This window comes from Oncorhynchus masou, chromosome 22 (genome assembly GCF_036934945.1).
Source record: "Oncorhynchus masou masou isolate Uvic2021 chromosome 22, UVic_Omas_1.1, whole genome shotgun sequence".
Classification (NCBI taxonomy): Eukaryota; Metazoa; Chordata; class Actinopteri; order Salmoniformes; family Salmonidae; genus Oncorhynchus; species Oncorhynchus masou.
The window spans coordinates 9,482,047-9,498,619 of NC_088233.1; the positions used below are offsets into that span (position 1 = coordinate 9,482,047).

General features: G+C 46.4%; 1 protein-coding gene across 1 annotated transcript in view; it reads right to left on the bottom strand.

Annotated features, from left to right (window-relative positions):
- LOC135508976 (2-oxoadipate dehydrogenase complex component E1-like) overlaps positions 1 to 16,573 on the bottom strand; it is a 38,630-nt gene that overhangs the window by 13,811 nt on the left and 8,246 nt on the right. Inside the window, exons 3-9 of the mRNA XM_064929231.1 lie at positions 16,021 to 16,232; positions 14,799 to 14,993; positions 14,276 to 14,545; positions 12,403 to 12,574; positions 8,490 to 8,688; positions 7,526 to 7,685; positions 3,018 to 3,170 (exon numbers count right to left, since the gene is read on the bottom strand). Coding sequence (XP_064785303.1) covers positions 3,018 to 3,170; positions 7,526 to 7,685; positions 8,490 to 8,688; positions 12,403 to 12,574; positions 14,276 to 14,545; positions 14,799 to 14,993; positions 16,021 to 16,232 — 1,361 coding nt within the window. The remainder of the gene's footprint in view (positions 1 to 3,017; positions 3,171 to 7,525; positions 7,686 to 8,489; positions 8,689 to 12,402; positions 12,575 to 14,275; positions 14,546 to 14,798; positions 14,994 to 16,020; positions 16,233 to 16,573) is intronic.

A 16,573-nucleotide genomic window follows, 5' to 3' on the forward strand; every position in this document is an offset into this window, starting at 1 on the left:
CAGTGAAATGCTGAATACAACAGGTGTAGGTAGACCTTACAGTGAAATGCTGAATACAACAGGTGTAGGTAGACCTTACAGTGAAATGCTGAATACAACAGGTGTAGGTAGACCTTACAGTGAAATGCTGAATACAACAGGTGTAGGTAGACCTTACAGTGAAATGCTGAATACAACAGGTGTAGGTAGACCTTACAGTGAAATGCTGAATACAACAGGTGTAGGTAGACCTCACAGTGAAATACTGAATACAACAGGTGTAGGTAGACCTCACAGTGAAATGCTGAATACAACAGGTGTAATAGACCTGACAGTGAAATGCTGAATACAACAGGTGTAGGTAGACCTGACAGTGAAATGCTGAATACAACAGGTGTAGGTAGACCTTACAGTGAAATGCTGAATACAACAGGTGTAGTAGACCTTACAGTGAAATGCTGAATACAACAGGTGTAGGTAGACCTTACAGTGAAATGCTGAATACAACAGGTGTAGGTAGACCTTACAGTGAAATGCTGAATACAACAAGTGTAGTAGACCTTACAGTGAAATGCTGAATACAACAGGTGTAGGTAGACCTGACAGTGAAATGCTGAATACAACAGGTGTAGGTAGACCTTACAGTGAAATGCTGAATACAACAGGTGTAGGTAGACCTTACAGTGAAATGCTGAATACAACAGGTGTAATAGACCTTACAGTGAAATGCTGAATACAACAGGTGTAGGTAGACCTCATAGTAAAATGCTGAATACAACAGGTGTAGGTAGACCTCACAGTAAAATGCTGAATACAACAGGTGTAGGTAGACCTCACAGTGAAATGCTGAATACAACAGGTGTAATAGACCTTACAGTGAAATGCTGAATACAACAGGTGTAGGTAGACCTGACAGTGAAATGCTGAATACAACAGGTGTAATAGACCTGACAGTGAAATGCTGAATACAACAGGTGTAGTAGACCTTACAGTGAAATGCTGAATACAACAGGTGTAGGTAGACCTTACAGTGAAATGCTGAATACAACAGGTGTAGGTAGACCTCACAGTGAAATGCTGAATACAACAGGTGTAATAGACCTTACAGTGAAATGCTGAATATAACAGGTGTAATAGACCTCACAGTGAAATGCTGAATACAACAGGTGTAGTAAACCTTACAGTGAAATGCTTAATATAACAGGTGTAATAGACCTCACAGTGAAATGCTGAATACAACAGGTGTAGGTAGACCTTACAGTGAAATGCTGAATACAACAGGTGTAATAGACCTTACAGTGAAATGCTGAATACAACAGGTGTAATAGACCTTACAGTGAAATGCTGAATACAACAGGTGTAATAGACCTTACAGTGAAATGCTGAATACAACAGGTGTAGTAGACCTTACAGTGAAATGCTGAATACAACAGGTGTAATAGACCTTACAGTGAAATGCTGAATACAACAGGTGTAGTAGACCTTACAGTGAAATGCTGAATACAACAGGTGTAGTAGACCTTACAGTGAAATGCTGAATACAACAGGTGTAATAGACCTCACAGTGAAATGCTGAATACAACAGGTGTAGGTAGACCTTACAGTAAAATGCTGAATACAACAGGTGTAGGTAGACCTTACAGTGAAATGCTGAATACAACAGGTGTAGGTAGACCTTACAGTGAAATGCTGAATACAGCAGGTGTAGTAGACCTTACAGTGAAATGCTGAATACAGCAGGTGTAGTAGACCTTACAGTGAAATGCTGAATACAACAGGTGTAGGTAGACCTTACAGTGAAATGCTGAATACAACAGGTGTAGGTAGACCTTACAGTAAAATGCTGAATACAACAGGTGTAGGTAGACCTCACAGTGAAATGCTGAATACAACAGGTGTAGGTAGACCTTACAGTGAAATGCTGAATACAACAGGTGTAGGTAGACCTTACAGTGAAATGCTGAATACAACAGGTGTAGGTAGACCTCACAGTGAAATGCTGAATACAACAGGTGTAGGTAGACCTTACAGTGAAATGCTGAATACAACAGGTGTAGTAGACCTTACAGTGAAATGCTGAATACAACATGTGTAGTAAACCTTACAGTGAAATGCTGAATACAACAGGTGTAGTAGACCTCACAGTGAAATGCTGAATACAACAGGTGTAATAGACCTTACAGTGAAATGCTGAATACAACAGGTGTAATAGACCTTACAGTGAAATGCTGAATATAACAGGTGTAATAGACCTCACAGTGAAATGCTGAATACAACAGGTGTAGTAAACCTTACAGTGAAATGCTTAATATAACAGGTGTAATAGACCTCACAGTGAAATGCTGAATACAACAGGTGTAGGTAGACCTTACAGTGAAATGCTGAATACAACAGGTGTAATAGACCTTACAGTGAAATGCTGAATACAACAGGTGTAATAGACCTTACAGTGAAATGCTGAATACAACAGGTGTAATAGACCTTACAGTGAAATGCTGAATACAACAGGTGTAGTAGACCTTACAGTGAAATGCTGAATACAACAGGTGTAATAGACCTTACAGTGAAATGCTGAATACAACAGGTGTAGTAGACCTTACAGTGAAATGCTGAATACAACAGGTGTAGTAGACCTTACAGTGAAATGCTGAATACAACAGGTGTAATAGACCTTACAGTGAAATGCTGAATACAACAGGTGTAGTAGACCTTACAGTGAAATGCTTATTTACAGGCTCTAACCAATAGTGCAAAAAAAGGAAACATACTGTATTTGGTCTTCAAAATCGGTTTGGTCCTTTTTCATTTGTACAGTATTGTTTACTTTGTTTGTTTTCTCCTCTTGAGACAGTAATTGTCTTGGATATGCAAGAAAAAACAATAATTGTTCACACAAAAAGAAAATCACTGTATTGTTGCGAACAAGTGTTCGTAATATCTAACATGTAATCTAACAATTCCACAACAACTACCTAATACACACAAATGTAAGTATATATATATATATATATATATATATATCCTATAATTGTTATTACCGCCACGTGCATCTTCCCCAAGTGACTGTGTAGCTGGACTCCTTCGGGGATCTCCACAGATTTGGCCCCTACGTACTGCAGCAGGGGAGCAGGCACCCCGGTGTCCCAGTGAGTGACCCTGGCCTGGGGCTCCTCCAGACCTCCCCAGCGCCCCTGCAACAACAACAATAATAATACAACTGTATTAGTCTATTTGCTACAGCAAACAATAGAAACATGTATTCTGCTCCGTTTCTCAACACCCCAGGGAGTTCTCGTCACCAGACCCGGGTACAAACGGTCACATATTTTGAGCGTTTGCTTTAATCTGCCTGTGGTGTCAACATATTCTATTGGTTCCATCGTACGACGCAAACTCAATCAAGCCCAGCTAAGGTATTTGAAATTATTTCACATCACAGACCTGCAGATTAGTCGGTGGAGGGCTGTAGAGGGTCATATTACCTGGTGGGTGGAGGGCTGTAGAGGGTCATATTACCTGGTGGGTGGAGGGCTGGTGGGTGGAGGGCTGGTGGGTGGAGGGCTGTAGAGGGTCATATTACCTGGTGGGTGGAGGGCTGTAGAGGGTCATATTACCTGGTGGGTGGAGGGCTGTAGAGGGTCATATTACCTGGTGGGTGGAGGGCTATAGAGGGTCATATTACCTGGTGGGTGGAGGGCTGGTGGGTGGAGGGCTGGTGGGTGGAGGGCTATAGAGGGTCATATTACCTGGTGGGTGGAGGGCTATAGAGGGTCATATTACCTGGTGGGTGGAGGGCTATAGAGGGCCATATTACCTGGTGGGTGGAGGGCTATAGAGGGTCATATTACCTGGTGGGTGGAGGGCTGGTGGGTGGAGGGCTATAGAGGGCCATATTACCTGGTGGGTGGAGGGCTGTAGAGGGTCATATTACCTGGTGGGTGGAGGGCTGTAGAGGGTCATATTACCTGGTGGGTGGAGGGCTGTAGAGGGTCATATTACCTGGTGGGTGGAGGGCTGTAGAGGGTCATATTACCTGGTGGGTGGAGGGCTGGTGGGTGGAGGGCTATAGAGGGTCATATTACCTAGTGGGTGGAGGGATGGTGGGTGGAGGGCTATAGAGGGTCATATTACCTGGTGGGTGGAGGGCTGGTGGGTGGAGGGCTATAGAGGGTCATATTACCTGGTGGGTGGAGGGCTATAGAGGGTCATATTACCTGGTGGGTGGAGGGCTATAGAGGGTCATATTACCTGGTGGGTGGAGGGCTATAGAGGGTCATATTACCTGGTGGGTGGAGGGCTGGTGGGTGGAGGGCTATAGAGGGCCATATTACCTGGTGGGTGGAGGGCTGTAGAGGGTCATATTACCTGGTGGGTGGAGGGCTGTAGAGGGTCATATTACCTGGTGGGTGGAGGGCTGGTGGGTGGAGGGCTATAGAGGGCCATATTACCTGGTGGGTGGAGGGCTATAGAGGGTCATATTACCTGGTGGGTGGAGGGCTGGTGGGTGGAGGGCTATAGAGGGCCATATTACCTGGTGGGTGGAGGGCTGGTGGGTGGAGGGCTATAGAGGGTCATATTACCTGGTGGGTGGAGGGCTGGTGGGTGGAGGGCTATAGAGGGCCATATTACCTGGTGGGTGGAGGGCTATAGAGGGTCATATTACCTGGTGGGTGGAGGGCTGGTGGGTGGAGGGCTATAGAGGGCCATATTACCTGGTGGGTGGAGGGCTATAGAGGGTCATATTACCTGGTGGGTGGAGGGCTATAGAGGGTCATATTACCTGGTGGGTGGAGGGCTGGTGGGTGGAGGGCTATAGAGGGTCATATTACCTGGTGGGTGGAGGGCTATAGAGGGTCATATTACCTGGTGGGTGGAGGGCTGGTGGGTGGAGGGCTATAGAGGGCCATATTACCTGGTGGGTGGAGGGCTATAGAGGGTCATATTACCTGGTGGGTGGAGGGCTGGTGGGTGGAGGGCTATAGAGGGCCATATTACCTGGTGGGTGGAGGGCTGGTGGGTGGAGGGCTATAGAGGGCCATATTACCTGGTGGGTGGAGGGCTGGTGGGTGGAGGGCTATAGAGGGCCATATTACCTGGTGGGTGGAGGGCTATAGAGGGCCATATTACCTGGTGGGTGGAGGGCTATAGAGGGCCATATTACCTGGTGGGTGGAGGGCTATAGAGGGCCATATTACCTGGTGGGTGGAGGGCTATAGAGGGCCATATTACCTGGTGGGTGGAGGGCTGGTGGGTGGAGGGCTATAGAGGGCCATATTACCTGGTGGGTGGAGGGCTGGTGGGTGGAGGGCTATAGAGGGTCATATTACCTGGTGGGTGGAGGGCTATAGAGGGCCATATTACCTGGTGGGTGGAGGGCTGTAGAGGGTCATATTACCTGGTGGGTGGAGGGCTGGTGGGTGGAGGGCTATAGAGGGTCATATTACCTGGTGGGTGGAGGGCTGGTGGGTGGAGGGCTATAGAGGGTCATATTACCTGGTGGGTGGAGGGCTATAGAGGGTCATATTACCTGGTGGGTGGAGGGCTATAGAGGGTCATATTACCTGGTGGGTGGAGGGCTATAGAGGGCCATATTACCTGGTGGGTGGAGGGCTGTAGAGGGTCATATTACCTGGTGGGTGGAGGGCTGGTGGGTGGAGGGCTATAGAGGGTCATATTACCTGGTGGGTGGAGGGCTATAGAGGGTCATATTACCTGGTGGGTGGAGGGCTGGTGGGTGGAGGGCTATAGAGGGTCATATTACCTGGTGGGTGGAGGGCTATAGAGGGCCATATTACCTGGTGGGTGGAGGGCTGTAGAGGGTCATATTACCTGGTGGGTGGAGGGCTGGTGGGTGGAGGGCTATAGAGGGTCATATTACCTGGTGGGTGGAGGGCTGGTGGGTGGAGGGCTATAGAGGGCCATATTACCTGGTGGGTGGAGGGCTATAGAGGGTCATATTACCTGGTGGGTGGAGGGCTGGTGGGTGGAGGGCTATAGAGGGCCATATTACCTGGTGGGTGGAGGGCTATAGAGGGTCATATTACCTGGTGGGTGGAGGGCTATAGAGGGTCATATTACCTGGTGGGTGGAGGGCTGGTGGGTGGAGGGCTATAGAGGGTCATATTACCTGGTGGGTGGAGGGCTATAGAGGGTCATATTACCTGGTGGGTGGAGGGCTGGTGGGTGGAGGGCTATAGAGGGCCATATTACCTGGTGGGTGGAGGGCTATAGAGGGTCATATTACCTGGTGGGTGGAGGGCTGGTGGGTGGAGGGCTATAGAGGGCCATATTACCTGGTGGGTGGAGGGCTGGTGGGTGGAGGGCTATAGAGGGCCATATTACCTGGTGGGTGGAGGGCTGGTGGGTGGAGGGCTATAGAGGGCCATATTACCTGGTGGGTGGAGGGCTATAGAGGGCCATATTACCTGGTGGGTGGAGGGCTATAGAGGGCCATATTACCTGGTGGGTGGAGGGCTATAGAGGGCCATATTACCTGGTGGGTGGAGGGCTATAGAGGGCCATATTACCTGGTGGGTGGAGGGCTGGTGGGTGGAGGGCTATAGAGGGCCATATTACCTGGTGGGTGGAGGGCTGGTGGGTGGAGGGCTATAGAGGGTCATATTACCTGGTGGGTGGAGGGCTATAGAGGGCCATATTACCTGGTGGGTGGAGGGCTGTAGAGGGTCATATTACCTGGTGGGTGGAGGGCTGGTGGGTGGAGGGCTATAGAGGGTCATATTACCTGGTGGGTGGAGGGCTGGTGGGTGGAGGGCTATAGAGGGTCATATTACCTGGTGGGTGGAGGGCTATAGAGGGTCATATTACCTGGTGGGTGGAGGGCTATAGAGGGTCATATTACCTGGTGGGTGGAGGGCTATAGAGGGCCATATTACCTGGTGGGTGGAGGGCTGTAGAGGGTCATATTACCTGGTGGGTGGAGGGCTGGTGGGTGGAGGGCTATAGAGGGTCATATTACCTGGTGGGTGGAGGGCTATAGAGGGTCATATTACCTGGTGGGTGGAGGGCTGGTGGGTGGAGGGCTATAGAGGGTCATATTACCTGGTGGGTGGAGGGCTATAGAGGGCCATATTACCTGGTGGGTGGAGGGCTGTAGAGGGTCATATTACCTGGTGGGTGGAGGGCTGGTGGGTGGAGGGCTATAGAGGGTCATATTACCTGGTGGGTGGAGGGCTATAGAGGGTCATATTACCTGGTGGGTGGAGGGCTATAGAGGGTCATATTACCTGGTGGGTGGAGGGCTGTAGAGCGTCATATTACCTGGTGGGTGGAGGGCTGGTGGGTGGAGGGCTATAGAGGGTCATATTACCTGGTGGGTGGAGGGCTATAGAGGGCCATATTACCTGGTGGGTGGAGGGCTATAGAGGGCCATATTACCTGGTGGGTGGAGGGCTATAGAGGGCCATATTACCTGGTGGGTGGAGGGCTATAGAGGGCCATATTACCTGGTGGGTGGAGGGCTGTAGAGGGTCATATTACCTGGTGGGTGTAGGGCTGGTGGGTGGAGGGCTGTAGAGGGTCATGTTACCTGCAGGTTCATGGGTGGAGGGCTGTAGAAGATCATGTTAGTCAGCTTGTCGTTCAGCATGTCGTAGTGGGCTGTCCTGATAGCAACACGCTCCTCCTCTGTCATCAGGCCCTCTGAGATCAGCTGGTCAGCGTAAGAGTCTGGGGTGCTCTTCCTGGAGCTGGGGGGGGATGAGGAGAGGGTAGGTATTGATGTTATTTGGACATTGTTCTGTAATCAAGGCTATATAAGGGCAAACAGTCTAAAGCAAATACTATATATTAGGAAGGTTAGAGTTGATGAGGTGTTGTTTGAAAAGATTCGATAAGATGGCTTCATGGTCAGGCCATTGTTAAACTGTAATCAAGTATACAGGCCATTGTTATACTGCAATCAAGTATACAGGCCATTGTTAAACTGCAATCAAGTATACAGGCCATTGTTATACTGTAGTCAAGTATACAGGCCATTGTTAAACTGTAATCAAGTATACAGGCCATTGTTAAACTGTAATAAAGTATACAGGCCATTGTTAAACTGTAATCAAGTATACAGGCCATTGTTAAACTGTAATCAAGTATACAGGCCATTGTTATACTGCAATCAAGTATACAGGCCATTGTTATACTGTAATCAAGTACACAGGCCATTGTTAAACTGCAATCAAGTATATAGTTTAAGGAAATAAACATCAGCAACCATCTTGTTGAAAAGAGAATTGGAGAAGGGGATACCAAGTCAGTTGTACAACTGAATGCATTCAACTGAAATGTGTCTTCTGCATTTAACCCAACCCCTCTGAATCTGAGAGGAGCGGGGGGCTGCCTTAATCTAGTTCTCAATGATTTAGGCTACCTGGTTGGATAAATCATTGGAGAGCCTTACGTTGGAAGTTTGCACTTTCCAGAAATTAACTTATTCGTAGAACCCTGTCCAATGAATTGATTGTTAAATACCTCAGAGGGCAGTAAAGTCAACGACCTACCGGATGATCTTGTACATGGCAGGGTTGGTGAAGGAGGGTTCGTCCAGCTCGTTGTGTCCCCACTGTCTGTAGCAGAGCAGGTCCAGGATAACATCCTTCCTAAAGCGTCTCTGGTACTCCACCGCCAGCCTCGTGGCTCGCACCACCTCCTCCGCATCATCACCGTTCACATGGATCACCGCACAGCCCACCATCTTACCTGGAGAAGGGAGAAGACACACAGAGTGAGATATTACCGATGTATTGACGTTCCCGTATATTACTGATTCTAATTCCCAAAGAGATATACTTGAAATATGTTAAAGATATCATAATTCCCAGTTTTTATATTATTTACACACACACACAGATATATACACGCACGCACACACACACAGTTGAAGTCAGAAGTTCGTAGTAGATTTGGGTAGACAACACTCTGAAGTTTCTAAAACTGTTTGAATGATGTCTGTGAGTATAACAGAACTCATATGGGTTGTCTATCACAGTGCCAAAGCCCCATACACTACCCAACAGTGCGACCTGTATGCTCTCATTGGTTGGCCCTCGCTTCATACTCGTCGCCAAACCCACTGGCTACAGGTTATCTACAAGTCTCTGGTAGGTAAAGCCCCGCCTTATCTCAGCTCACTGGTCACCATAGCAGCACCCACTTGTAGCACGTGCTCCAGCAGATATACAGTGCCTTGCGAAAGTATTCGGCCCCCTTGAACTTTGCGACCTTTTGCCACATTTCAGGCTTCAAACATAAAGATATAAAACTGTATTTTTTTGTGAAGAATCAACAACAAGTGGGACACAATCATGAAGTGGAACGACATTTATTGGATATTTCAAACTTTTTTAACAAACAAAAACTGAAAAATTGGGCGTGCAAAATTATTCAGCCCCCTTAAGTTAATACTTTGTAGCGCCACCTTTTGCTGCGATTTCAGCTGTAAGTCGCTTGGGGTATGTCTCTATCAGTTTTGCACATCGAGAGACTGAAATTTTTTCCCATTCCTCCTTGCAAAACAGCTCGAGCTCAGTGAGGTTGGATGGAGAGCATTTGTGAACAGCAGTTTTCAGTTCTTTCCACAGATTCTCGATTGGATTCAGGTCTGGACTTTGACTTGGCCATTCTAACACCCGAATATGTTTATTTTTGAACCATTCCATTGTAGATTTTGCTTTATGTTTTGGATCATTGTCTTGTTGGAAGACAAATCTCCGTCCCAGTCTCAGGTCTTTTGCAGACTCCATCAGGTTTTCTTCCAGAATGGTCCTGTATTTGGCTCCATCCATCTTCCCATCAATTTTAACCATCTTCCCTGTCCCTGCTGAAGAAAAGCAGGCCCAAACCATGATGCTGCCACCACCATGTTTGACAGTGGGTATGGTGTGTTCAGGGTTATGAGCTGTGTTGCTTTTACGCCAAACATAACGTTTTGCATTGTTGCCAAAAAGTTCAATTTTGGTTTCATCTGACCAGAGCACCTTCTTCCACATGTTTGGTGTGTTTCCCAGGTGGCTTTCGGCAAACTTTAAACAACACTTGTTATGGGTATCTTTAAGAAATGGCTTTCTTCTTGCCTCTCTTCCATAAAGGCCAGATTTGTGCAATATACGACTGATTATTGTCCTATGGAAAGAGTCTCCCACCTCAGCTTTAGATATCTGCAGTTCATCCAGAGTGATCATGGGCCTCTTGGCTGCATCTCTGATCAGTCTTCTCCTTGTATGAGCTGAAAGTTTAGAGGGACGGCCAGGTCTTGGTAGATTTGCAGTGGTCTGATACTCCTTCCATTTCAATATTATCGCTTGCACAGTGCTCCTTGGGATGTTTAAAGCTTGGGAAATCTTTTTGTATCCAAATCCGGCTTTAAACGTCTTCACAACAGTATCTCGGACCTGCCTGGTGTGTTCCTTGTTCTTCATGATGCTCTCTGCGCTTTTAACGGACCTCTGAGACTATCACAGTGCAGGTGCATTTATACGGAGACTTGATTACACACAGGTGGATTGTATTTATCATCATTAGTCATTTAGGTCAACATTGGATCATTCAGAGATCCACACTGAACTTCTGGAGAGAGTTTGCTGCACTGAAAGTAAAGGGGCTGAATTATTTTGCACGCCCAATTTTTCAGTTTTTGATTTGTTAAAAAAGTTTGAAATATCCAATAAATGTCGTTCCACTTCATGATTGTGTCCCACTTGTTGTTGATTCTTCACAAAAAAATACAGTTTTATATCTTTATGTTTGAAGCCTGAAATGTGGCAAAAGGTCGCAAAGTTCAAGGGGGCCGAATACTTTCGCAAGGCACTGTATATCTGCTGGAGCATGTGCTACAAGTGGGTGCTGCTATGGTGACCAGTGATCTGAGATAAGGCGGGGCTTTACCTAGCAAAAGGTCGCAAAGTTCAAGGGGGCCGAATACTTTCGCAAGGCACTGTATGTCCAAACTTTTGACTGGTACTGTACATATACCTTCGGAATATATCCAGACCAATTTACTTTTTCCACATTGTGTTAGGTTCCTGCCTTATTCTAACTAGTTTTTTTTTCTCTCATCAATCTACACACAATAACGACAAAGCAAAAACAGGTTTAGACATTTTTGCACATTTATAAAAAATAAACTGAAATATCACATTAATATTCAGACACTTTAATCAGTACTTTGTTGAAGCACATTTGGCAGCAATGACAGCCTTGAATCTTCTTGGGTATAACGCTACAAGGCACACCTGTATTTGGGGAGTTTCTCCCATTCTTTTCTCCAGCTCTTCTCAAGCTCTGTCAGGTTGGATGGGGAGCGTTGCTACATCTTTGCCTCGATCCTGACTAGTCTCCCAGTCCCTGCCACTGAAAAACATCCCCACAGCATGATGCTGCCATCACCATGCTTCACCATAGGAATGGTGCCAGGTTTCCTCCAGATGTGACACTTGGCATTCAGGCCAAAGAGTTCAATCTTGATTTCAACAGAATAGAGAATCTTGTTTCTCATGGTCAGAGTTTTTAGGTGCCTTTTGGAAAACTCCAAGCGGGCTGTCATGTGCCATTTACTGAGTAGTGGCTTCCGTCTGGCCACTCTACCAAAAAGGCCTGATTGGTGGAGGGCTGCAAAGATGGTTGTCCGTCTGGAACGTTCTCCCATCTCCATTGAGGAACTCTAGAGCTCTGTCAGAGTGACCATCGGGTTCTTGGTCACCTCCCTGACCAAGGCCCTTCTCCCATGATTGCTCAGTTCGGCCGGGCAGCCAGCTCTAGGAAGAGTCTTGGTGGTTCCAAACTTCTTCCATTTAAGAGCGATGGAGGTCACTGTGTTCTTGGGTACCTTCAATACTGCAGAAATGTATTGTACCCTTCCCCAGATCTGTGCCTCAACATAGTCCTGTCTCGGAGCTCTACGGACAATTCCTTCGACCTCATGGCTTGGTTTTTGCTCTGACATGCACTGTCAACTGTGGGACCTTATATACAGGTGTGTGCCTTTCCAAATCATGTCCAATCAATTGAATTTACCACAGGTGGACTCCAATCAAGTTCTAGAAACATCTCAAGGATGATCAATGGAAACAGGACACACCTGAGAATTTTTTTGTCTCATAGCAAAGGGTCTGAATACTTATGTAAATAAGGTACTTCTGTTTTTTTATTCATTTGCACACAACAACAAAATATCTAAAAAAAACTTGTTTTCACTGTCATTATAGGGTATTGTGTGTAGATTGATGAGGAACAAAATGTATTTAATAGATTTTAGAATAAGGTTTTAATGTAACAAAATGTGGGAAAGGGGTTTGAATACTTTCCGAATGCAGTGTGTGTGTGTGTGTGTTATATATATATATATATATATAATTCCAATAGATCTATTATTATTCCAATTAAAGATTGATAGATAAAGTGATACAGTTTACATACCAACATCACTACAGTACAAAGATGATCTCCCTCTCGCAGACGGAGTGGTATAGCCCACTTGGTTGTTTACAATGAGGTGGATGCTCCCACCGACTCTGAAGTGGGGGAGTAGTGAAATGGTGAATGTCTCCGGAACAATTCCTTGGCCCGAGAATGAGGCATCCCCATGGACCTAAGAAAATGAAGGAAAGGTTCCACAATGATCACCAGTTCTTTTTACGTCACCATATAAACTGGACTTCAGTGTCATAATCCCTTTCTACGAGACCCCTTTAATTACACATTGTACTAAAAGTGCTTTTCAATTGTGCAAAGGCAAATTCACTAGAGAGCAATGAAGTATCCTTTTCGACAGGAGTTTGACCGAGTTAAAGTGTTTCCAGTTCAAAGGGATTAATGAGTTCGCCAGCGGACTTTGATAAACAACCAGAAACAACTACTGATTCCTGGTTCATTAAGAAAGCTAAACTTTGACCAGTGTTTTTGGTTGTCAAGTCAATTAGACCACACCCATTTCAAGCTTAAATTTCTCAAAAAATATAAAAGTGATTTCATAAAATTTAGGCAAGTTAGCTGGCTAACTCCTTGATCCTGCTTTGTAGTATATTCCTCTAAGGTGTCAAACTCATTTTTGCCCACCAAGGTCCAAAGGGCCACACTTCAAACTGGTTATATTCCCAGACAATACTCCACAGGTTATAGTGGCTTCCCAGACAATACTCCACAGGTTATAGTGGCTTCCCAGACAATACTCCACAGGTTATAGTGGCTTCCCAGACAATACTCCACAGGTTATAGTGGCTTCCCAGACAATATTCCACAGATTATAGTGGCTTCCCAGACAATACTCCACAGGTTATAGTGGCTTCCCAGACAATACTCCACCAGTTATATTGGCTTCCCAGACAATACTCCACAGGTTATAGTGGCTTCCCAGACAATACTCCACAGGTTATAGTGGCTTCCCAGACAATACTCCACAGGTTATAGTGGCTTCCCAGACAATACTCCACAGGTTATAGTGGCTTCCCAGACAATACTCCACAGATTATAGTGGCTTCCCAGACAATACTCTACAGATTATAGTGGCTTCCCAGACAATACTCCACCAGTTATATTGGCTTCCCAGACAATACTCCACCAGTTATATTGGCTTCCCAGACAATAATCCACAGGTTACAGTGGCTTCCCAGACAATACTCCACCAGTTATATTGGCTTCCCAGACAATACTCCACCAGTTATATTGGCTTCCCAGACAATACTCCACCAGTTATATTGGCTTCCCAGACAATACTCCACAGGTTATAGTGGCTTCCCAGACAATACTCCACCAGTTATAGTGGCTTCCCAGACAATATTCCACAGATTATAGTGGCTTCCCAGACAATACTCCACAGGTTATAGTGGCTTCCCAGACAATATTCCACAGATTATAGTGGCTTCCCAGACAATACTCCACAGGTTATAGTGGCTTCCCAGACAATACTCCACCAGTTATATTGGCTTCCCAGACAATACTCCACAGGTTATATTGGCTTCCCAGACAATACTCCACCAGTTATATTGGGTTCCCAGACAATACTCCACCAGTTATATTGGCTTCCCAGACAATAATCCACAGGTTATATTGTCCCCAGGCTCTTTCTGGGGAGTAGTCTCCCTCCTGTTGAGGCATGTCTACGTATGTATATCAGCATATGTCTAAATTGGGCTATGACTATGGTCTCAGTACGATACCTGGAGACAGACAACTTTATCACCAGGCTGAGCGTTCTCGTCTGAGGAGTAGTCTCCCTCCTGTTGAGGCATGTCTACGTATGTATATCAGCATATGTCTAAATTGGGCTATGACTATGGTCTCAGTACGATACCTGGAGACAGACAACTTTATCACCAGGCTGAGCGTTCTCGTCTGGGGAGTAGTCTCCCTCCTGTTTGAGCTGCTGGCGGGCACGGGTCTTCCCCTGGGTGACTGGGTTGATGGCCTCCAGGTGGGAGGGGTTGGGCAGCATGGTCACATGGAGGGGGTGGGCAGCACCAAAGTCCAGCTCTACAGAGGAGGTGAGGTGGGAGAGGACATCGCCGATAGAGGGAGAGTCTGCTGGGAACTCACTGAGGCCACGCATTTTACGGAACATCAGCTGGAGGTGAAGGGGAGACAGGAGTCACACATCCCAAATAAATATCAATCAAATAATCAATCAATATGTGAATAAATAAAAGTATAAAAGTCCCAGGAGTGAACCCTGAGGAAGGCAATTGGTGCCAAAACATTTGTTCATTCATATGACTGGGAGTGTGAGACCATCTTTATTAGTTAACCCATCCCACAGGGTCATTCATGGTAGCCATTACAGCCATGACCTTTGATCTTGAAGATGTCTAAACCCTGACCTCTGGTGGGAACTGCAGAAGCCCCGTGAGGAGGTTAAGTCTCCCACGGTGAGGCATCCCCATGACGATGTCCGTCACCCCGCTGTGGGCAGACAGACGGAACATCTCGTAGAACACTCCCATCATGCTCTCTGCTCCCTCACCGCCATAACGCTTTACTGTGGAGAACTTGGAGGCTAGAAAGTGATCAAACTCCTGAGGTAAGACAAGAAGAAACAGGTTGTTATTGTAAAAGAGAATGTGTTCTCAGTGACTTCTGGCGAAATAAAGGTAAAATACATCAAGAGATAAGTCAGCAAGATCTGTCTCAGTCTTTCTTGGAAATGGGACCGAAAGAAGAGTAACATCGATAAAAACAATACCACCTCATCCTCGCTAATAAAATAATCATTTTACTCTGATATTAGATAAGATACTAGTTTTGATTATTTAGGCAATTAAAGCTAATTTGACTATAAATACAGTATGACAACGTTTCTCAATCTATCCATTCCTCCCTCCCTCCATCCATCTACCTGTGACTCCAGCATATTAGCTTGGCCAGTTCTCTCCTCGGTGGTCTCCTTCCAATTAGCCATCAACCCTCCCTCCATCCATCTACCTGTGACTCCAGCATTAGCTTGGCCAGTTCTCTCCTCGGTGGTCTCCTTCCAATTAGCCATCAACCCTCCCTCCATCCATCTACCTGTGACCCCAGCATTAGCTTGGCCAGTTCTCTCCTCGGTGGAGGTCTCCTTCCAATTAGCCATCAACCCTCCCTCCATCCATCTACCTGTGACTCCAGCATTAGCTTGGCCAGTTCTCTCCTCTCCTCGGTGGAGGTCTCCTTCCAATTAGCCATCAACCCTCCCTCCATCCATCTACCTGTGACCCCAGCATTAGCTTGGCCAGTTCTCTCCTCTCCTCGGTGGAGGTCTCCTTCCAATTAGCCATCAACCCTCCCTCCATCCATCTACCTGTGACCCCAGCATTAGCTTGGCCAGTTCTCTCCTCGGTGGAGGTCTCCTTCCAATTAGCCATCAACCCTCCCTCCATCCATCTACCTGTGACTCCAGCATTAGCTTGGCCAGTCCTCTCCTCGGTGGAGGTCTCCTTCCAATTAGCCATCAACCCTCCCTCCATCCATCTACCTGTGACCCCAGCATTAGCTTGGCCAGTTCTCTCCTCTCCTCGGTGGAGGTCTCCTTCCAATTAGCCATCAACCCTCCCTCCATCCATCTACCTGTGACTCCAGCATTAGCTTGGCCAACTTTATCCTCTCCTCCGCAGTAAACATCTCTTTCTTCAGCTGCTCGAAGCGATCTGCGAGCCACTCCCTTTCCTCCAGGCTGGTCAGCTGACTGGTCTCTATGGAAATGCGGCCACAGTAGGACTCCTCCAGGTAGCCAATCACCTCCTCCACCGACGCCTCAGCTTTACCAAAATGCCGCAGTCCTGGACGAAAAGGAGTTCGTATATAAAAGAGTCTCCTCTTGAAGATTTGTATTTTTTTTAAATCAGGTGAACCCTGCCTGAGTAAGATCTGTTTGGTCGCAAACATGTTGGAGTATGCAGGACAGAACATGTAGGTGTGTTGTTCATGTGAAGCATTAGTGTACATGGAGGAGACTATTATAAATTCATTATCTCCATGTAGGGTTACAGGTGATGGATATTGTAGACACACTGAATAACTTAAATGTATTTTATAAAGCCCTTTTTACATCCCCAATTTTCAAAAAGTGATTTTACCCTCTGAATCATATCCACTAATTCATGTGTATTACCTGCATTTG